General features: G+C 35.3%; 1 protein-coding gene across 1 annotated transcript; it reads left to right on the top strand.

Moving 5' to 3' along the window:
• The first annotated feature begins 951 nt into the window (after window positions 1-951).
• Window positions 952-23,277, top strand: LOC135649524 (nardilysin-like). The gene is made up of 19 exons (XM_065167992.1): window positions 952-1,506; window positions 2,901-2,976; window positions 4,485-4,531; window positions 5,875-5,987; window positions 6,109-6,182; window positions 6,308-6,403; window positions 6,488-6,607; window positions 6,760-6,993; window positions 7,704-7,852; window positions 9,544-9,700; window positions 9,996-10,151; window positions 12,823-13,202; window positions 14,563-14,712; window positions 18,419-18,601; window positions 18,776-18,979; window positions 19,453-19,559; window positions 19,751-19,904; window positions 21,059-21,180; window positions 22,455-23,277. Exons 1-19 carry the CDS (start codon window positions 1,153-1,155, stop codon window positions 22,699-22,701), a joined length of 3,123 nt encoding a protein of 1,040 aa, XP_065024064.1. The 5' UTR covers window positions 952-1,152; the 3' UTR covers window positions 22,702-23,277.
• The last annotated feature ends 93 nt before the right edge of the window (window positions 23,278-23,370 follow it).

Here is a 23,370-nt window from a genome sequence, read left to right as displayed (position 1 = left end):
AAAAAGACATGGAGATGAGAGACATAACGGGAAAGAGCGAACCTCACAACGATAGGCAAGGAACCATGGTTATTTGGTGTAGACGGGATAGAGACAATAATGAGGAAGGGAATAAAGGATGTTTTCAAAATTATAAGAATGAAAACATGACCAAAAAAAAAAAAAAAAGCCTTTTGATAGGAATAATCCAATATTATATATTTTTATTTTTTAAAATTATTAAATATAGGGTTGAATCAATCGATTTAATCAACGATAAAGTGACTTAACTTGATTGACACTCGATCCGATTACGTGTATAATTGATGAGAGTGATTCGAAGAAAAAAAAAAACCCAAACAACATAATAACAAAATATAAAAATTATAGAACAATATATCGTGCCATTTGCGTTGTCCCACCAGAAAAAAAGGCAACCAATATTACCTACCATTATGCGTCAAGTACTTGAAATAATGCTTCATAAAAGTTCAAATTCCAGGTCACACCACACAGATGCTATGAGGTACGGCAAACGGCATACGCGTTCTTCCTACGCCAAAAAATCCCTGCTCCCACGACGGACATACCATCAAGCGGGTCCCACATCCGAAGTGGTGGCTACATCCAATAACATAGTAGGTAGACACCGGGTACGTTAGTGGGTGTAGGGAGAGCATTTCTGCTGCTGCTTTAATGCGCTTTTGTGACTGCCGTCGTTCGCGTTCATAAAAGAGTGTACAGTGACGAGTAAATTTAACGAGCCAATTGCGAAGCTTGAGAAATACCGTCGTGTGGGATCCACGTCGGCTCTGTGGGTCTATCCAATCACATGCTAGGTAGCGTATTGGTAACTCGTCGTGGGTAGCGAGAGCACTTATGCTGCTGCCGTGATGCGCTTTTAAGACTGCCGTCATTCGCGAGTATTAAAACGAGAGTAAAGCGAGGAGTAAGTTAACGAGCCAATTGGGAGGCTCGAGGGCCCGACGCGAAGTCTCTGCGATACGCCCCGAGTCTTCACCCGATCGCCGCTAGGTCAAAACTGTTCTCAATAAAACACTATTAATACCCCATCTGGGAGTTCCGAGGAAGCCCTCGAATTCCTCCTCTGCCCTCCCCTCCTCTTCCCCCTCCCCCCACTCGTTCTCGTACAAGAAACCGAGGGCGGCGTCGATGGCGACAAGATTTGACGACGTGATCATCAAACCCCCCGCCGACCGGAGATCGTACAGGATCGTTCACCTCCCCAATGGCCTTTGCGCCGTGCTCGTCCACGACCCCGAGATCTACCCCGACGGCGTCGACCCGATCCGGGAGGGCGTCCCGAGCCCGATGGAGGAGGACGGTGCGATGGAAGATGACGAAGATGAGGACGAGGACGGCGATGAAGATGACGATGAGTACGACTCGGAGGGAGACGACGAGGAATTAGAAGATGGGGAGGAGGAAGAGGAAAATGGAGAAGACGATGGGGATGGCAGCCAGCTGGTGAAGAAGAACAAGAAGGGGGCTTCACCCACCAAAAAGGTGATCGATTCGAAGAGATCTTGAATGATATCATATTGATTTCTTGATGATCTGAGACGAACAACATGCCTAATTCTTTAGGATTCTTGAAGATTTTCCCGTCTTAAAACCTGCGAAAAAGAAGAGAGATTATCCGAGCACTTTGATTTTATTTTGTTTTCAAATTTCTTGATGCTCTATTATGCCTGCTAAAATGCTGATCATTCGTGGTGAATTCCAGTGACTCTAGCTATCATGATATTTGAGATCAACTTGATGTTTCTTTCTTCAAGTTTCGTGGGTTTCATCCTCTTAGCATCCCAAAGAATATATTTCTTTATCTTTTTTCAGGTCTGTTGATGATCTAGAAACCTGCTAAAATAATGATCATTTGTGATATCTTGATACTTGAGATCAACTTGAAGTTTGTTTCTTTATGTTTCTTGACTTTTCTCCTTTCAGCACCCAAAAGGAATAGATTTCTTTAACCAATATATTTTTTCTTTTTTTTTTCAGGTTTTTTGATGCTCTATGACATCTGTTCAGACGATGTTCTTTTTTTAGCTAATTCAATTGACTTCGTTTAGCTATCTCAATATTTGAGATCAATTGAAGCTTGTTTCTTTAGGTTTCTTGATTTTCCTATGTTAGCACTGTGAAGAAAAGGACTTCTTTAAGAACTCTGATTTGTTCTTTTCAATTTTCTTGATATTCTATTAAACTTCTTCTAACCATGATTTTTCATGGTGAATTACAGTGAGACGTTGGGCTGAACGTAAAGGAGACGCGTCTTCTTTTAATATTTCAAATGTTCCCACTATATTTTTCTTATACAAAAATTCTTCTGGATCACTTTTTAAGTATTCTTGAGTAATCATTAGATTCCTTTCGCATAGAAATGCACTAGATTTTTTTTTTCAGGTTTCTATCATGATACTTCCCTAGAAATGCAAGCATCATGGACTCATCAAGGTCTCCTTTTTTAGCGAAAAGGAGTTGTTTTTTTTAGTCATTTTGAGGAGCACCTTAGTGATAATGTTCTAGGACATTATGGCTTTGCATTGCATAATAGATTCAGCTGTTAGCAGTATGATTTTTTTTCCACTATTTCACTATTTTCTGGTGATGCAGGGCTGCATTAATTCTGAAACCAAATGGTATTTAAACTTTTAAAGTGCATATATTCATATGATTTTTTTCATCCGTAATTGAAGTAATTTTTTGTAGACTGAAATATTACTCACATTTCAAGTGTTTCGAGCCAAATATTTTATGGATTTTATTGTGTTTTTCACATTATCTGTACTATTTGCTTGAGTATGCTCTCACTTTGCCAAAATTTGCTGGGCTGAGGATTTTTGTTATATTGATCGCCTGTTGTACTAAAAACAACTCTTCTAATTCTCTGTTTTCAGGCTGCTGCAGCAATGTGTGTTGGAATGGGTAGCTTCTCCGACCCTTCTAAGGCCCAGGGACTTGCACATTTCTTAGGTATGGTTACACTTTCTGCACTAGGTTAGAGAAGATGTTTTTCCGGTTGTTTTACTCGTTCTTTCAAATTGTTCATATGTTTGCTTGTTTTGATATTTGAACACCAAATGATTTCCTGCTAAAATATCTTTATTCACTCCATTTTTGTAACATATGTGCATCGTTGGTAATGTCATGTCGTGCACTTCATGGCACTTGGTTACCTATGTTGCTGCTGCACAGTTTAGATTGTTTTCCCCCAACATAAGATGCATATGAACATCACCTGATGCTTACTTGTTGGAAAGAAACTAGCATCCTTCTTTTTTGCATGATTTTTCTCTATTACCTAAATATATACAAATAAGATGCACACACAAACGTGGGGTACGGTTGTGTGCTTTGCATGAGTGGAAGTTGATGTACACAATGTTATTTTATGCGCTGGAATTTTTGTGGTTAATGGCCAAAAAAATGCATGACACCAAATTATAGAATGGATTATATTCCATTTGATTAGCTCTATATAAGTATAAAAAAAATACCTTGGTCGTTCACTAATAGTAATAGCTTAGAAGTCAAGTCTAAGGATGGCACTATCTTTTTGCCCTTGAGACCACTCAGCTCTACCCGAAGAACTGAACTTGTGATCACAGCAAAGGAGTCGTTGAGTAGCAAGCAAGATGACTCATGGGTTGACGTGGGCTTATGTAATTTTGTATAAAATGCAATGAATAGGTCTAAGCCATCCAAAATTAACCAAGCCATGAGGTGGTGCAGCTTATGAATAGTGCCCTCAAAGGACAGACAATACATGTCCAAGTGAGCCTTAAAGAAGAAGCCAAACCATAATACGTTGTCTTATTGCTATGATGTATCTAAATAGAAGGAAACAAAGTCCAACCTTGTGCAGAAAAATGTGCCGGGTATTTGATGTTCAAATTAGGCCGTCTCGTTCTCCTTTTGTAAAAGCCAAGCATGAGAGGTTTCATCATGAACAGGAAGCCAAGCGTGAGTGGTTGACTTATGAAGGACACAAGAAGTAAGCTTTTGAATGATAAGTTTGGTCATGAAGCCAAGCTGTCATAGATCAGCTTCTGAATAAGTAACCAAACCATGAAGTGAAGCAACATGAGGGCCTCGGTATTCTAATTTTGATGTACTATATTATAACCTTGTTCATATTTTCAGCATAGCAATTGGAATTTAACTAGTTGAAAGATCTTCTATTGGCTAAAACCTCTGTAGATTTAAAAAAATATGTTTCAATGGAAAAATGCATCTTAGTAATACAAATATTGTCTTGTCAAAGATCCACTTATATATATATATATATATATATATATATATATATATATATATAAAATTAAAATGTGCCTTTTATTACTGTTGTTAAACTCTGTTTGATTTAATTCTAAGGACCTTAGTCACTATAATAACAATAATTTTTATCTGAAATTTTTTCTGAATTACAATTTTAAAATCAGTATATCCTCTCAGTTTAAACTAAGTTGAGTCTTGGTTTGTAGAGCACATGCTTTTTATGGGGAGTTCAGAATTTCCAGACGAGAATGAGGTCTGTATATTCTTATATCTTCTATACGACTGTTGATTATGCTTTTTATGCGTGGCACATGGTTTCAATTAAATGCTCTATCTGTGGTCAGTCTACTCTATTTGCATCATTACATGGCACATGATATCAATTGAATGCCTTCTATGTGGAGTCAGTCTATTGCACATACATCCCTATTCTCTGCTCTTTATGTTTGCCAATAACTTAAAGTAGCCTAAAGCCTCATTTTGAACACTAATTTATACTATGAATTTTTAAGCAGGGTTTTGAATACTGACCTGACCAGTATTCACAACCAATACTTGCCATTTTGAACAAGAACCGTGGTTTGATACAATATTGCTTGGTATCCGTCAATATTCATTCTTTTGTTATATTTTTCTGTGCGATATTAGACACATTGCAACTTGATATTCCATCTAATATACCCGTATCATACTAATCCTATGAGGTATCAAAACCAGTATTTGATTGAGATTTTAAACCTTGATTTGAATTACCTTAAAAACCTTTATGTTTTGTTGTTCACTATTCCTCTACTGCACTCTTGACTAATAGTAATATAAGCAGCAATTTCTTAAGCATTTAATCATTGAATTCCTATTTGGTTAAGCTTATTCATAAATGTTATATGGATGTTTGAAAGTTTGATTAAAAGAGTCTTAACCATGTGACCCAATTTGCTTTATTCCAAGTTGGAAATAGGAGGTCCATCTGCTTACATTTACAAATGCAACCCATTAATGTGGGAGCATTGGGTTGTCACAATCCCACCCATTGTAAGACTCGACCACCGTAACAACACCTAGCATAGGAGACAGCTCAAATTCTCTTACTTGCAAACTAACCTATTCTATTTGGATCACTGACCTAAGATTGCCTCAGTGAAGAAGGGTAACCAAGCACATAAGAATTTTACCGTTGTCTGTTCTCTGGAGGGTTAATATATGTTGTCTTACCCTGGCAAGCAAATAGGGTGCACGCCTAACTTGAATTGTAGGGAAGATTGTGAAGTAGCAGCCTTACCATGACACCAAGTCTCACATGAACCATATTAATATTAGATGGAAATGATTACACCCAAACTATATGATTGATGTGTACTTGTGCAGTACCACAAGATTTCTTTTTTATGTACAGTTCCCAAGATTGTGTTCGTCTATGTGATATGCTGTTTTGCATAAGAAGATTATGACAAAATAGTGAAGAAATAAAAGAACTTTTGAATTTAGAGAGTCATTTGTTTTTATTTTACAATTCTATTTTGATATCAACTGCAAATGATACTCAACTGTTAGTGGTGGATTAGTCATTACCATCTAATTTGCTCTTCTGTTATCTAGTATGATCATTATTTGTCCAAGCATGGAGGTTCAACAAATGCTTTCACTGAGACTGAATACACCTGTTATTACTTTGAAGTTAATCGTGAGTACTTGAAGGGTGCCTTAAAAAGGTAATTTCCTTTTGTTTTATGCATTACGGATGCATTACTTTTATATTAAGTTCAGAAAGATTTTATGATGATCACTTAGCTTCCAAGAGCACAGGGGTATTAAATCATTTTTATTTTACAGATTTAGCCAGTTCTTTATATCACCATTGGTGAAGGCGGAAGCTATGGAACGTGAAGTCATGGCTGTTGATTCAGGTCCTTAACTGTTTGCTCTAACTTCATCAGCTTTCATTTTGCAATATGCTGGCTTTAAATTATGAACTCTTTGATTTATGCATCCTATTTTCTACAATATATTCTCAAAAAATATTGTGATACAGAATTCAATCAAGTTTTGCAAAGTGACAGTTGTCGTCTACTACAGCTTCACTGCCATACATCGTCTGTGGGTCACCCTTTCAACAGATTTTATTGGGGTATGCTCAATGCAAAATCTTACAATAGTCCCTTGTACCAATTTTCTTGCTCTTGTTCATAGTCATTTTTTGATATGATTGCAGGAAATAAGAAGAGCTTGGTAGATGCTATGGAGAATGGTATCAATCTGAGGGAAGAGATCTTGAAAATGTATGCAGAAAATTATCATGGTGGAATTATGAAATTAGTTGTAATAGGAGGAGGTGAGGTTGCTGCATGAGTATGTGCATGGTATTCAATTGAAACATCCATCCTTTGTCGGTTATTACTTATTAGTCACATTTGCTGATTGACTGTAAACAATCTAGGAAAAGCTGGGTCTCTTTGGTTGATGTGTTTATTCATTATTTTTCAGAACCCTTAGATGTTCTACAAGAATGGGTAGTGGAGCTCTTCAGTAATATCAAGGCAGGTCCTCCGCTAACGATGAGCTATAAGTCCAATTTGCCTATCTGGAAAGTCGGTAAGTTATATAGACTAGAGGCGGTCAAGGATGTTCACATTCTGGAGTTGACTTGGACACTGCCATGTCTTCACAAGAAATATCTGAAAAAACCAGAAGATTACTTAGCACATCTATTGGGCCATGGTTAGTACTTCGTGATACCATAAGAGTTTTGTTATCATGATGAAATTTAATTATTTGATACTTCACTTGACATATGTGATCTCATACTGTAGTGTTCGATTGCTTGGTAGTGGTTTAACATCTAACTAGACAGCTCAAATGACAAAATTGTGTCGTTTCTCGTTCCATTTGCTTAAATACTGTAAGTTACACTTGATGCATGTTTATCATGTGAGTGGTTTGGATGGTTGATGTAGAACTATTTGTTGAATGCATATCATCAAAGTGGCGTATAACTACCCATGCAACAACATTCTGTAATGTCCAAACTACTTCAAGTCAGCTATATGGTTTTTTTTTTCCTGCCGTTGAGCCCAGGGCAATATCCCTAGTTGAATTAAGTGCAGTCAATAGTTTCTTATCAAGTTTTATTATTCTGCTTTTGGACTCTCCATACACCACTAATCTTAATCAATTCACCTCTTCTAATCAAAGCATCTACAGCATTCTTCTCCAATAAGCATGTTTATATTTTCTTAAATGGTGTGCTTTTGTTTTATCATCTAAAGAGGCTATGACTAATTGTTCATGATTGAGAAGTTTATTAAGGTACATTTTATTGTTTTTTGTTCTTCACGATTTTACTAGTATTAGTTTTTATTGAATCCTTTATATGTACATTTGGATATGCTTCTCACCTCTATGCTTACAAAATGGGAAAATTGTTACAGAGGGCAGAGGAAGCTTGCTTTATTTCTTAAAATCTAAAGGATTGGCATCTTCTTTGTCTGCTGGTGTTGGTGAGGAAGGAATGCGCAGGTCCTCTATTGCTTACATCTTTGTCATCTCCATCTACCTAACTGATTCAGGTTTAGAGAAGGTATGCATAATTAGATGAAATAAGTTGTATTTGCTACAATTGTACTTTGTTCTTAGTTGAGTTTTTAATTCAACAATTGCATGAAGTGGTTACTGAAATATAAAGAAAAAGTTTGTTAGAGGAGGTGGATACGTGGAGTTAGAAAAAGGAATGTTTTCATTTAATTGTACTCTTGTAGACTAAGGAGAATCGCATAAGAGGGTATGAATGAAGACTTATAGATGCTTAAGTTAGGAGATGTGAGACAATTAGTATTAGTGATGCAAGGAGGGGTAGAGTGAGTCCTAAGAAGATTTACTAAGAACTATAAATAAGGAATTAAATTCTGTTAATTTAGCTGAAGATATTACTTTGTGTAGAACTCAATGACAGCAGAAGATTTATATAGCTGACCCCAAATACTTGGGATATTACACCTTGTTGTTGTTAATTTTCTAAATGGTAAGTTTTCTCTAAGTAGTGATGCTTTATCAGCTATATTCCCATTGTTCATTAACAAGACAAAACTAAGCAACACCTAAAAGAAAAGGATATTTTATAATCCCATACCATGATGGGCTTTACTTGGTTATCAGTTTCAAGTTATCTCTAGTTATCTCTATAAACTGACATCTAAAAATTCTCTGTGGAACATTTTTGTTTGATGGGGTGGTTCCACTTCTTTCATGTACTACCATACATACATACTATTCATTCAACCACTAGATATTAGGACTGCATTGTTAATTGTCTCGACTACCCAAATCCTATGCAACTAGCGACAGTGTAGTTTATGTTTTCTCGTGACTTTGTTGGTATATGCATTTGTCCTGTCTTCGTGGGTTTGGAATATCTGAAATTTTCTGAAAAATAGTTCTACTTTTTGACAAGTATTGCCAATATTTATTTACCTGATTATTTGTCTGGTATGTTGTTTTAGATTTTTTTAAATTGGAAGAAATTCCATATATTTGTATCTAAATATATATAAACTTACTACCGTTTAGTGACCTCATGCATCACTTTGACATGCAAATGGACTTGCTAAATGTTATGCTGAAGTCTCTAACTTTTCCCTGGAGGTTTAGTTTTCCTTTTCTACACTTAATTTCTCAATTATGGATACGATGGACAAGAATGAATTCTTAATTCAGTTTTCTCTTTACTGCTTGTGATCTTTGTTTATCAGATTCTGATAGACCGTAGCTTATCTTTGCTTCAAGAAGAGGCTTCTCCTGTTATTGAATGCAGTACATAATTTGTGCTGATGGCTATTCTGTCCATGAAGCTCCTGTTATATTTCTGTTGAAAACGTATACTGGTTATTACATGTTAAACTTCTGCTCATATATAAACAATTATTCTATGTAATTAAAAAAATTATATTAATATTTCATGCATCTTTTGTTTAGTTATCTGCAAACTGTTTTTGCAACATTTTGTTATTTATCAGTCTTCAGAAACAATACACACTGCTTTTCCTTTGAGTTGCTTTTTTATTCAGGTTGCCTACTTGGAAAGTATTAGAAATATCTATTGTTTTGTGCACCCTTCATGATTTTCTTGAATTGTTTAGTTAAAGTTACTCTAGGCAGCAACTTGGAAAATGATGTGCTTATAAAGAACGGATGTGTTCCTTCTGTTTTCCCCAGAAATTGTACAAAAAAGATACCTGGCTTAGATTTTAACTTTTTTTTAAAAATACTTTGCAGTTTTATGAGGTGATTGGGTTTGTATATCAATATCTCAAGTCATTACGCCAATCTACTCCGCAAGAATGGGTATTTAAGGAACTCCAAGATATAGGAAATATGGAATTCAGATTTGCCGAGGAGCAACCTCAGGATGATTATGCAGTAGATCTTGCTGGTAACTTAAGGGTTTACCTCGAAATATATGGTTATATATTATTTAGATATGAGCTATACATGTTAGTTGCATTACATTAATTTATTATTGCACTTGGTATGACAAGCGCTTGTTGATAAAATTTTCCTGCAGATGTATCTTTGCTTGTCTAAAGTTCCTCTCGATTTGTATTGCATGACTTTCTAATTGGAAATACATTGCTAAACTATTTGTTTATTAAATTATGATTTTTTAAGGATTAGATGCTGCAATTATTCTTTGTGGTACTAGAAATAATTAATGTTTTCTTTTGCAGAAAATATGTTTTTTTACTCTGAAAAGCACATTATTTATGGAGAATATGCATTTGAACAGTGGGATCCTGATTTGATACAGCATGTTTTGAGCTTTTTCTCGCCAGAGAATATGAGAATTGACATACTGTCGAAATCATTTGATAAACAGTCAGAAGGTATTTTTTTGTATCTATTTGGTGTTTTTTTGGCTGCTTGACATTTCTGATGCTGACTGAGGAATAGTTTCTGAAAATTATAATGCTATAATTGTAAATTAGCCTCGTTGGAGTTATATTTATATATTAATCTATAACTGCATAAAGGAGTATTTGTTAATTTTGTCAAACTATTTACACAAAAATTATAATAACAGTTAATGCCATGTATTCATTCATTCAACGAAGACCCCTGTGCATCATTGTTTAATTGTGCTCATGCTTCATGTTGTAATCCTCTTCCTCTTTGCTTGTCTGGTTGTAGAAATGATTATCTCTTCCATGAGCATATGGAGTTCGGTTATAGGATTAATGCAATAACTTATGACTACTTTGTACATTTATGTTTCATTAGATGTAGATGTAGAGTAAGTTCATTATCCTATTAGTTTTATGGTGCCTTACTGATTTGCCTATCAAGTACCATGTCCATAAGAATTGCTACAGGGGCTACTATTTCTATGTTGATGAAAAAGTGAGTTCGTATTTTGGTCAATAGAACTTCTTCTGTTCTTCATTCACTACTTTTTGTTTTATTGATGTCATAAATGTTTAGGAGAACATGGGCCCAATAGACTGGCATAGGACATGATCTGAATTGTCCAATGTTATAGTTTCAGAATTGATAACGGTTGTCTGTGATTTGTGTTTCCAATCTGAATACTGTCTGAGAATCTAATTTTGCATTAGAGAATGAAAACATTTAATGAAATTAGTTTTGTGGAGAAGATATGGAACTAGACATCTCATCTGTGGTATAATTATAAATCCATGGATGAACCTAGTGCTTGGGACTTGGGAGGATTAATTAAACTTTAGAGGTTAATTAATCTAGCAAGCAACAGGAGTTGTTGGTAAATACTAACTTTAGAGGTTATGTTGGCTAACAGAGATGTTGTGGTGGACTACATTCTTCTTTTTCAATGAGCCCATAAGCCGAACATAACAGCTGCCCAAGTTCTGGGTGGTGACCTACTTTCTTTATGGTCTTTTAGCTCCCTGCTTTGGACCCTCCCTCTGCTTTAAGTGTTGATTTCTCTTTCCCCACATATGTAGCTAATTCTACTCTTTTGTGAGAGCCTAATTTTCTGTTATACAAAGTACAAACCGATGCCTAACCTTTACTTCTGGGTGGCTTTCTTTGACCTTTGCCTTTCTATCAAGGTGCTTTTTGGCCGTTCTGTTGTGTTATTGATAAGGCACTTGATCCTCCTAGATGCAAGAAATTTATGTGGCTGGTTCTTATGCTTTACATTCACTGCCAGGTATCTTGTTTAGAAAAGATAGTTGTCTGTTTCCTTATGTATGATCTGTCTGGTCCCTCTTGAATAATTTTTTCACAAGATTGCTGCTGTATTTGGGAGGAGAAATCTTGGATGGTTCAAGATTTTGTGTTTTCTGTTATGGTCCCATGCTCTTTGAGAGCACACTTTGTTTCTTCCTCCTGGCTTTTTTGGGATGGTTGAGTTGGACAAATTAAGATCACTTTTGTCAATCTGAAGCAGTAGATGATGACTTGTCATTGTCATTGAAGATTTATGGATAAGCATACTTGAATTAAAGCTGAGGCTACAAATTGACATTGGTCAACATCTTCTAGCTGATCATAGTGTAGATTGTTCAGTCTCTTAGGCAACTCGTTCTCTGTCTCACCTTAGTATCCCTTATGCAAGGTCAACAACCTGATTCATTTTTGGCCCCCACCTTTTGGCCGATATAAAATCCATTTGGTAGAAGAGCATATGTGGCGATTTGTTTGGTTGCTTCACAATGAAACTACAAAGGAAAGAATAATCTCTGTGACCTTAGTGAAAATGGAAAGACATGGGACTCTTGTGGAGACTGCTTACTTATCTCTTCTTTGTTCAATTATTATTCGTAATTGTTATATGGGATTGTTCGTCATATGTGCATCGTAAAAAGTTTGAAGATCTTAAAGGAGGAGGAACCAAACCAAGTCTCCGATTAAATCAGAATTTGATATAATGTGTAAGTAGGAGAAACTTTTGGATAAATAATTTAAAAAAAAAGTGAGAATTTTACTGTGTATTGATTTGGAATAAAATCAGAAAGTTTATGAATATTTTAATAACTACGTATAACTAGTATATATAAATTACTTATTGACTAGCTCTTCCATGCAAACTTATTTGAGAATTCAAGTTATTTTGCAATTATTTATAATAGTTTTATCCTCACCTTCAAATATTATATAATTATTTATAATAATTATAAGTATTATAATTATTTATAATATTTATAATTATTTACATGACTAAATTGATGTTGTGCAGGTTGTAATAGAGCAGCGGTCTTCTGATGTTTGTTTTGTCATTGATATAACATATACAATTTTTTACATTGAATCTTGAATGTTAAGCTGCAGGCAATTTCTAAGTGGTAGAGTCTCTCAAGTTTTCATTGCAAATCACAAATGATATTGCATGTAGCATTGTCTCCCTATGCATTGAGGTCGTAATTTCTACGTTATTTTCTCATGCAATATCAAAGTCGGGGTCAATAATGTATCATACTGCATCGTTGTGACTACTTTACTGGCCATGTACTTATGATTTGACTTACTAGCTATATAATCATGATAGTTAATGCATGATTATTTTCTTGATTGCAGCCATCCAATATGAGCCATGGTTTGGATCGCGATTCATTGAAGAGGACATCTCACCATCTCTACTCAAACTTTGGGGAAATCCTCCTGAAATTAGCCCGTCTCTGCATTTGCCATTAAGGAATGACTTCATTCCTTCTGATTTTTCTCTCCGAAGTGCTAATTTGTCGAAGATTCGATCAAATACTAGCAATCCACAGTGCATCATTGATCAGCCATTGATGAAGCTCTGGTACAAGGTTGACTTGACGTTTAATGTTCCTCGTGCAAACACTTACTTCTTGATCACTGTCAAGGATGGATCTCTCAGCATAAGGAATTGTGTTTTGACAGAACTTTTTGTATTACTGCTCAAAGATGAGCTAAATGAGATCATATATCAGGTACATTTTTAACTTTTAAGGAAGATTTCAAAATATTCTCTCTTTAATATTTTATTTTGTGAATGTATGATACTGTTCTGAGTCTTCTGACATCAATTTATGTCACATATTTAGCAACTTCCTCTCCTCTACTTGCATAAAAAGAATGATTCAATTTTTCATTATTAGACTGGATGCATATTGTAAATCTAGAAATGTACCCAGGATTGGTCACTGGTAATTAAAAAGCTGGTCTCAAAGATGTTCTGTTGGTGTTGATCTGGGTTCCATTAAATATTTTACTTTTTGGTTGAAGTTGATGACCTCATCATTTGGCTACATCTTGATATTATTAATCTCATCTAGCAGTTTCATATTTCATATATGTTAGTTTAAAAAATGATGCTACTGAAATTAATACTAACAAATGTCTGTCCATGTTGCTGTTGAAATTTTTGGTGGTTGTTCTTAAGGTCTTGGATCACATCTTCACCAAAAGCTCGACTATAAACAGAAAATCCTGTCTAGGTCTTAGTAGTGGGAATTTTTGCAACAAAACATGGAAGTCCAATTGTTTTACTTGATACTTACTTTTACATTGGGTGAGATAAGGCTTCTCAGTGCTAGTTGACCAGATGACTGACCACTAAAGCACCTCCATATGCAAAGCAAACACCGTACACAGTACATCATTTGGGTAGTCTGTAAAAAAAAAAATCAATTCTCGATCTGTTATAGGTTAACTCGTTAGAGGATTTTGATTACTTTTTCTTCTTTAGCTAATTCTCTGAATTGCTTCTTATTAAGTGCTTTTGTGATTTGTGATCGCTAATCCTCTGAATTGCCTTATGACGCTCCATGAATGACCATGAGCCTGAATCGTGCAGTTAAAGTTGATTGCCATTTAGATGATTTCAACATATTGGGTGCACCAATGATGCTATGAGGATGTTAAGTAAATTTTACAATATCCCAACTGTGGGGTTCATCTTGGTGTTATGATATTTCCAAGCAGAATTTGATTCTGCAATGTGTCAACCTTTCTGATTTATACACTTGGAAGAGGTCATGATCCTTTTCAGAATAATGGAAAGGATGATGCCCACCAAAGAAGGAACCGAATCCATACTGATTACAGACAAGTACATATTCAAGATGTAAGTGGGGAACCAACTAGGCCAAGGTTCCATTGAGGCTAACTTCATATGATATACTAAAATAAGTATACCTTTTAACATTAGAATGTATCTCTAACATCACTTATTTCACACTGTTTTTCTTTTCATGTTAGCCAGCACTACTCAACTTCTTACATGAGGTTCTGCAGTCTTTTCTTTTTTGAGACTGTTTGTCAGTAATCGTCCTTTTGCTGGCTATGCAGGCTGGAGTTGCTAAGCTGGAAACATCTTTGTCTTTTGTTGGTGACAAGCTTGAGTTGAAGCTTTATGGTTTCAATGACAAGCTACCAATCTTGCTATCAAAGATCAATAAATTATCTAAAACATTTATGCCTAATATCGACCGATTTAAGGTACATTTAATAATCCTTTATCTTCTTCTACAGTTCATTAATAGTCCAGTGGAGTTCTATATGTTACTTTGCTTGTACAGTTCATTTTGTTGTGGATAGTTTTGTGTATTCTGTTTGTTCTGTATAGTTGTATTTGGTGGTGCTAAAAATTAGGATATAGCAATGGAGTTAGATGTACAATCCATGCAACATCCTGTGTATAGAATCGTTGCATCTATCTGAAGATCCATTAAAGTTTTTAAGTGTCATTGGCTACTTATTTAGCTTTTATCTCACTTTCAGGGATCTGTATGATATCTAGAATCAGTGCTTATAGAATCGTTGCATCCTTGTTCCATAATCTGCTTGTACCTTTTTTCTTCCATTTAAATATATTTCTGATCCAGAACATGCTAAATTTAAGTTGTTTGTTTATAATTTAAGTCTCTGAAATTATGTTATTCTTCACCATTTCTTTTGAAAAAAATCATTTTCCTGTAGCTGAACTTTCAATCCTGAAACTCTTCCCAACTTCTGCTTTTACCCTTGGATCCTTACTCTTAGATAGTTGACCATACCTTTTTCCATTTCCAAGCTTGATACATATAATGGGTTTATCTTCATAAGCCATGATAAACCGATACTATGCTTCGGCGATATTTTAATTTGACTTGGCATAACATTAGCATAGTAGCATGACACATTAACATGGTAAGTCGACTTTCATGAATGCTTGCCTGTCGCCAACCATGTTTCAGTAGTGGGCAAGTATGTAATCAAATCTTGGTCATATCATTTGGTACATACTGGTATTTTGCCATCCAACAAGGGACTGGTACTGGATATATATAGGTTGGAACTGGTTAGTATCTTTTTTTGTTTGTTAATATTGGTTAGACACCAGAAAATATAGTTTGGTACTAGTCAATATTTTTATTATTATTATTTGGTAATAATGGATGGTTCAAGGTATTATGCCTTTATCATACCAGTCCAATCTGTTACTGAAATTGATTTCAAATTGAGATCTAAATCCTTGAGGGCAAGTCCTATGATTGCATTAGCAGCGAAGCTGATCATGCTGAAATTCTGATTGATCAAGGCAACCCTTAGAATTTTCAAAGGAGCATGAAAACGCAGGTTAGTGCCTTTGTCTGACAAGTCCTTGGGTTGAAGGAGCAGGTGTCATGTGGCATGCAATAATCGATCACTCTTCTTACAGGATGAATCTGCTGCTTGAAACTATTCTTTTCCCATGTTGCGACAGAAAATTAACAGGTATAGAATTAATTATATACCCTCACCTCTAGGTCAAAATCGTCTTGTTCCACTCTTTGATATGGCTGATGTGCCATATGTGCTTGGTAGTGGACATCCTTGAGCACTAGGTGAACCCTCTATCAGAACAGTTTGGACCTAAACAGTTTGGACCAAATTGAATGGATGACACCTTTTTCCACCAGAATAAAGACCCAAAGTGTAGAAGCCAAAGCTAAATCCTCATTGAAACTTAAGAAGGAGAAAACCATGTTATCAAAATTTATATCTTTGTAGTCATTGGCTTCTCTAGTGAACTCTTCTTCTCTGGTGAGCAGTCGAGTGAAGTGAGCTTTGTGTGGCAGTGTAACTATGATATCTAGACCTAAAAGAAGAAAGCGAGCTCATATGTGTGGCTTTTTTGGCTGGTAAAGTGTTCAGTATGTGCTTAAGGTATCAGAAGGCCAAGACACACCTTTTTGGTTCTTGAGAAACCGTCGGTGTTTTAGTCCTTGGCTTCCGATCTTTCAGATAGGAATGTCTAAAACATTAACTCAGAGTTGCAACATCATTATCTGAATATATAAGAAATTGTTGTATTTTGCAACTTTACCATAATATTCACTTCCAGGGTTGCTGACATAACTGTTCATAGACCTCTTGCATAGTCAAAGCATTTTTTTGTCCATGATGCTTATGATTCAGTACAGTTACCTTAATGGATTTCTATTTCCTATTCATTTTGAGATTTCAAGTTCTATTATATACTTGTTTAGTTAGAGTTCTCTTGGATAGTTCTTCAAAAAATGTGATATTGTAACATATCTATGAAAACAATGAGTGTATGATGATGAAAACAACAAGTGGGCCAGGAGATCAACTGAAAACACATTACGTTGTTGCCTGGACTTTTCACATTATTGTTAACCATGCAAGGCTTTTCACATTATGTTGGGTCTTTGTGGACACATGATTCAGTCAACACCATATTCTCAATTAGTAACTTGAGAAATTGAAACACTTGTAAGGAAGTGAGAAAAGTCGGTTGATACTTGATACAACTGAGAAAGGGGATCAACATAACATTAAATACAGTAACAAGTTAAAAGAATCTGCAGAAGCTGCAAATACCAGATAAATATTTGGTACAAATAAGGAAACATTGTAATGGGAAACATTTTATTATGGATGAAATTGCAGTCTTATTCAAATGAAACTCCATATAATATATTATTTGCTGATGGAAATTATATTAAATGATGAGAGTCAAATAATAAAATTTTAAAGTTATGGTGATAAGCTTCTAAATGGAAAGTGGGATAGTTGAAGTTCGGTGGAACCTTCAAAGTGTTGTTTTAACTGCTGCGAATCCCTTAGATGAAAGGGGAAATCTTCCTTTTACAGAATAATCGCAGAGCTTGATGTTGGAAAGGATTGTGTTATAGCTGATTCCAATGAGTTGGTAACTCAATATAGCTGACCTTTACTAGTTGGGAACCATTGCATGATGCTGTTTTATGCTTGCAACCTTATGAAGTGCTATTTACACTTTGAGTTATTTTTGCATATGACTATTGTCTAATGGATTATATTTTTCTTTTTTATCCTCACTACTCATATTTCCTCTTTTTATTTTGCTTCTTCTTGATAGTTTCTTTCTTCTCAAAATTTTGTAAGCCTAAGGAGTGGTGCTTTATGGTTGCAAGAGCCTAACTTACTGCCAAATATATCTTTGTATCAAACAACTAACTTTTTAGGTTTTCAGAAATTATGTGTATTGCCTTGGTAGCACATCATTAAATTATTGATAGATTTCCCCTCTCATGTCATAAGTTGTGCTCTGTAGCTTGCCATGTACTAGGCAAGAAGTCTTGGATGATAACACATAGTGCTTCCACTTTACAAGCTTCCTGCTGCAAATTGAAAACAGTTATGCGGTATTATGACCACATGCAGAAAACTGTTTCTGTGATAGGACTTATGAGACACAGGTCACACTGGATCAACTTTATCACTGCTGCAAGGCCCATCCTCTGGGTGTTCCTTTTTAAGCTTCCTATGTTTGTCTCAGATGGCTTATTTACAGTCTTCAATCCTTTTGTGATCTGTTTCACTCTGGATCTTTTTCTTTTTGAACTATATTCCAGTAATGTTCTATTTAGCAAGATTTTGTAAACTATGCCCCTTTTAATAGCAGATAATTTAAATATTAACCAGTTCAAAGTTCTATTGAAGTAACCTTTGATGTTATGTGCATGCTTTCCTGGTTTGCCATCATTATATTTCTTTTGTTGACGGCACAATGAGCTGAACGTTTATTATGCCACCACGAGTGTTTCATTAACTTTTAAATTAGCAGTATAGTATCAATGCTAGGTGAAAATTTTCTTATTAAAATGTGTGTGATATTTTGGCTTTACATGATCATCTTCTCTCTTAACTAAAGTTCTTTTTCTACAAAATTATTTAGGTTATAAAGGAGGATATGGAGAGAGCATACAGAAATACCAATATGAAACCTCTGAGTCATTCATCTTACTTGAGGTTACAAGTACTGCGTGAAAGTTTCTGGGATGTGGATGACAAGCTATCCTGTCTCCTAAATTTATCTCTTTCTGACTTGGTGGAGGTCATTCCAAGTCTCCTATCTCAGGTTACCTAATAACTCTGTTTTGGTAGCCTAAGGTTGTTTTTTTTAATTTCAAGTCCGCAGCCTGGTTTCTTATTGGTAATACCAATTTTACCATTTAAGAATATTTGTGTATTCTGTTGTCCTTTCCTAATTGTTCATTGATAAAAGTTTTATTTTGTCTCTGTTAACTTGCAGTTGTATATTGAAGGCCTCTGCCATGGGAATCTGTCAGAAGAGGAGGCAATCAACATATCAAACATCTTTACAAATACATTCCCTGTAGAACCTATACCTGCAGGGTTAAGGCATAAAGAACGTGTTATTTGTCTTTCATCTGGTTGTAGCCTCAACAGAAGTGTCTCTGTAAAGAATGAGCTCGAAGTGAACTCTGTGGTCGAGGTATACATTTCAATTGTTTGATTGTGCGCTATCTGTTGTCTACAAGTAGGTAGGACTTTTAGATTTTGCGCCGCTACCAGTTCCAGTAATCTATGGGACCAGTACGGCATCAACTAAAATATATTAAAAAATTAAATACCAAGCGGTACTGGACGATATGATCCAAGACCAGTATTTGGAACTGTTGACATTAACTACTTGTGACAATGTCAAATAATAAATGGTTTGTTGGGATTGTTGGGCCCTCTAGCTATCCCACATAAAGATTTCTGGGTATATCAGTTCTTACCTGTCATTGTTTGAGACAGCTGCATCTCCATCAGTCTGACTGAATGCACTTTGACTAAGGCTTGTTGCTATCTGCATGAATACAGATTAGCGCTTGCCTTGTAAGTTTGTTAATATAGTTTTAGTCCTACTGGATTTTGTTAATTTATGCAGGCTGTTTATACCTATATTAATTGGATTGGCAGCTTTATTTCCAAATTGAGCAAGATGTAGGGATGGAAGCTACTCGATTGAGAGCCACAACAGATCTCTTCAGCAATATTATTGAAGAACCATGTTTTGATCAGCTTAGGTAATATCATGATTCTAGTTTCTGCTTCAGAATCACACATTTGACTATAATTTGATACCCTAAGGTTTGTGTTTATTTACTTCCATGTCTATGAGTTTGAAATTGGTAAAGTATGCTTCATTTGGACTTATTGAGCCTTGTTATTATTTGGATGAATTGATAGAAACTTATGTTTTTCATGCTGATCATAGGACAAAGGAGCAGCTTGGGTATGTTGTTGAGAGTGGTCCACGGATGACATACCGTGTTTTGGGATATTGCTTTCGTATCCAATCATCAAAATATAGTCCACTGTATCTGCATGACAGAATAAACAACTTCATCAATGGTCTTCAAGATTTACTGGTACTCTACTGATTTTGTCTTGCAGACAATGTTAGACACATGTTATAGACAATATTTAATGTTATACATTACATATTGTCTATAACATGTGTATAACATTGTCTGTTGTTGCTTTTATTTTTCAAATAACACACAACTTTGTACTATTCGAAATTCTTCTTGAATAAAATGTTTACTGTGTGGATTATGATTTTAGGACTAAATGAGAATATGCTTTGCTTATCATTTTATTGTTTCCACCTTTCTGGTGTTTTCATTTCTGCTGTTATTCTATTACTATTCCTTTTTCGCTAGATACATAAAGTTCATCAATCAAACATTTTTTAGAAAATAAAGAAAGGAAAGAGAATGAGGTAGAGAGTGAATTAAATGCAGAAAGAAGGTAGATGAGAGGAGTATCACTTTTTCATTAATCGAACTTCATCAACTCAGAACTAGTTTTTCTGGACCTTTTACCCTTTGTAATTTCTTAATTGTAAAATATTAAAGACTATGAATTCGAGGAATTATGGGACACTTTTTGTTAATTCATCATCCCACAAATCCTATGTAAAAGGACTTCTAGAACACTGTAAGTCTAAATTGTTCAGTATTACTTTCCTAAACAAATAGTTGCCTTTTTAGCCTTGACATTCATATTAGTCAATTTTTATTTTGTGTAGTAGATATGACAAAAATATAGTGTTCGACATCTCTTTCACTTTGCTTCTTTGATTGGGGACTACATTGAATCAAACATCTTGGTTCATCAAATTGTTATTTCCGTCATTTCCAACTTTTCAATTATCCCAGATCAGTCATTGACAGATTCTCATATTGCACCCTATTACAGAGTCCTCTTTTGATTGAAAAGTGTTTTGATAAGTAATTACTGAAGAAGTTAGATCAATAAGCCTTTTAAGGGATTATACCGTAATAATCTGTTCATGTTGTTGCAATGTCATCTGGTAGCATCCGAAAGAATTCACCTATTAGATGCCAATTTTATTGAGTTAACCCAAAACATTTTGTTGTAGTTTCTATTGCATCAGATGTTCTGCAGGTTATGCAATTTTACATTCAAGTCGAGCTAAAGATCCAGTGCTATAATATTTGATCATCCATTTTTGCAACTACTTTATATGTTATAACCAATTATCCATTCTTCACCACAGGATTGTCTTGATGATGAATCATTTCAAAGTCATAGAAGTGGCCTAATAGCAGAAAAGCTGGAAAAGGACCCATCACTTACATATGAGACTGGACATTATTGGAGTCAAATCGTGGAAAAAAGGTCTCTTTCATTTCAACTTTCTTTGGCACCTATTTTGCTATTACGCAAATATGTTTAGGATTGTCAAGTTGTTGCTGTGCATATCTGCTGTTGGTCTTTTGGTTGTCTTGATACATCTGGAACCATGGCATATTCATGCATTTGCGCTGACTTTCTGTCACTTCTGTGTAATTCCTTTATTTAATAAGTCTAGGGATTTGTTTCTGAAATTAGTTGTCTGATTGAAGAGTGAAAACATACACTGTTGTTACAGGCCTGTAACTTTGCTTCAAATGAGCAAAGGTTCAGGTGGTTCAACTCAAAAGCCATGAAGAGTAGCTGTTGCAAATTGATTTTTCAAGTATATAGCTTTTTCAAAATAATATAGGCAAGCTGGATTACCACTGCATTTTAGACTCAATGGCCAGTAGTTTTAATGCTTTGTCAAGAGAGGAGTCTTGTTACTTTCTTGACATAGATTACCACTGCATTTTAGACTCGATGGCCAGTAGTTATAATGCTTTGTCAAGAGAGGAGTCTCATTACTTTTTTGACATTGAATAGTTTGGATAAATAATTATGGCCAGTAGTTACTGTTTTACATAGATGTGTCGGAGTATCATGAGTTGTGTCGACTGAGACATATATTGGGCTCCTTGGCAATTGTGAATTCATGTTGGGACTCGGTAACTGGTCTTTTGTTCGTGATGAATAGGCTTTTGTGCCTTGTGCTTTTATATATTATCTCACCCGATCATACACTTGATGCAACATGACACTGGTCATGATTAGGCCAGCTTTCATGGTTATGCTTGAAAAACACAGTTACTTTACATTTAAGGCTGCATTAGATTCAATCAAAATCAGATTATGCATTATAATTTGCATTATTATATATGGCATCATGTTTTCAATTTGTCAATTCTGCTTCCCAGTAAGTGTCAATTCTGAGAATTCATACGTATAGAGTAACTATTATTTATGCTTTTTGGTTATTTCCATTTACAAAATGCAGTCATGGTCTCCCAAACACAAGATATGAGAGCGTGACATCTTACTGATTTTTTTGGCATCACTTTAAGATGCATGCTACCAACCATTTGCATAAATTGAGATGATTTGCTAGTAAGAGTGATGCAATGTGTGACCAAAAATATATAGTTACTCTTTTGGTCAAATCTATTAATATTTATGGCTCTGGTGTTCACTGTGTATTTGAGTGATTTGTAACAAAAGTATTAACAATTCTTGGAGGTCTTTTTTGGTGGCTAATGCTAAGAGGATGTGACTTTTAGGTACTTATTTGACATGTTGAAAGTGGAAGCAGAAGAATTAAAGACGATAGAAAAGAGTGATGTTATTGATTGGTACAAGAAATATTTGAGACCACCGTCTCCAAAATGTCGACAACTTGCCATTCACATATGGGGCTGCAATACAGACATTAAAGAGGAAAAAAAAATGCTAAATAAGTTTGGGAACGCCATTGAAGACATTAATTTTTTGAAATCATCATCCGAGTTCTATTCAAGTCTCTGTTGAATGAGCAGCTTGAAATGGCATTTGGTGAACGCATTCAGATTCTGAAGATCTGCTACTCTGTCATCTGCAGTGCTTTCCCATTCCAAGGAAACAATGGTTAATGTTGTCGTCATCAATGCATTTTGGCAGTGCACAAGTTCTATGGAATGATCCCAAAGGTGTTGATTCAAATCACTAATTTAACGATATCAGTTTGGTCTTGGGGGAGTGATGGCAGATAGTTTTTGAACTGATAGTGTGTTAAGTATCCAAGAATGGTAAACTAACTCAGTGGCAGCATTAAACATTCAAAGAAACACATCCGCTTTTGTTGACTGACCAAGATAAAATTCTTATTTGGAAGGATCAATAATGTGGGATATTTTATTGTTTTTGCGAACGCCATCATTTGGTTATTATGTGTATTCCTATAACCAAGGACAATGGCTTTTGTGGTGTATAATATAGTGAGAGGGCTTTTGTTTTTTTGGTAGAGGTCATTCAGGTAATCTGTTGAGTTAAAGGGTTTCGTTCTGCTTGCTGTAATTTTGGCAAGCGTTAAAGATTGTTGATAGACTATGGAATTTATTTGTTGTACGTGCATTGATGTGTCTGTTGTCCATCTACTCAGTTACGAACTCGATTCTTATGGATGGGCTCGTCGAGAGTGTCTGCAGCATATCATGTGGT

This window comes from Musa acuminata, chromosome BXJ3-9 (assembly GCF_036884655.1).
Source record: "Musa acuminata AAA Group cultivar baxijiao chromosome BXJ3-9, Cavendish_Baxijiao_AAA, whole genome shotgun sequence".
Classification (NCBI taxonomy): domain Eukaryota; kingdom Viridiplantae; phylum Streptophyta; class Magnoliopsida; order Zingiberales; family Musaceae; genus Musa; species Musa acuminata.
The sequence above is the reverse complement of the archived record's forward strand: the minus strand, read 5'-3'. Positions and strand labels throughout refer to the sequence as shown.

Bases quoted from the DNA above. Each gene is read 5' to 3' on its own strand.
- LOC135649524 (XM_065167992.1), top strand. From the start codon at position 1,153: ATGGCGACAAGATTTGACGACGTGATCATCAAACCCCCCGCCGACCGG. The intron at 2,977-4,484 runs GTATGGTTACAC...CTTGGTTTGTAG, and splicing joins GGGACTTGCACATTTCTTAG to AGCACATGCTTTTTATGGGG. The intron at 21,181-22,454 runs GTCTCTTTCATT...TGTGACTTTTAG, and splicing joins AGTCAAATCGTGGAAAAAAG to GTACTTATTTGACATGTTGA.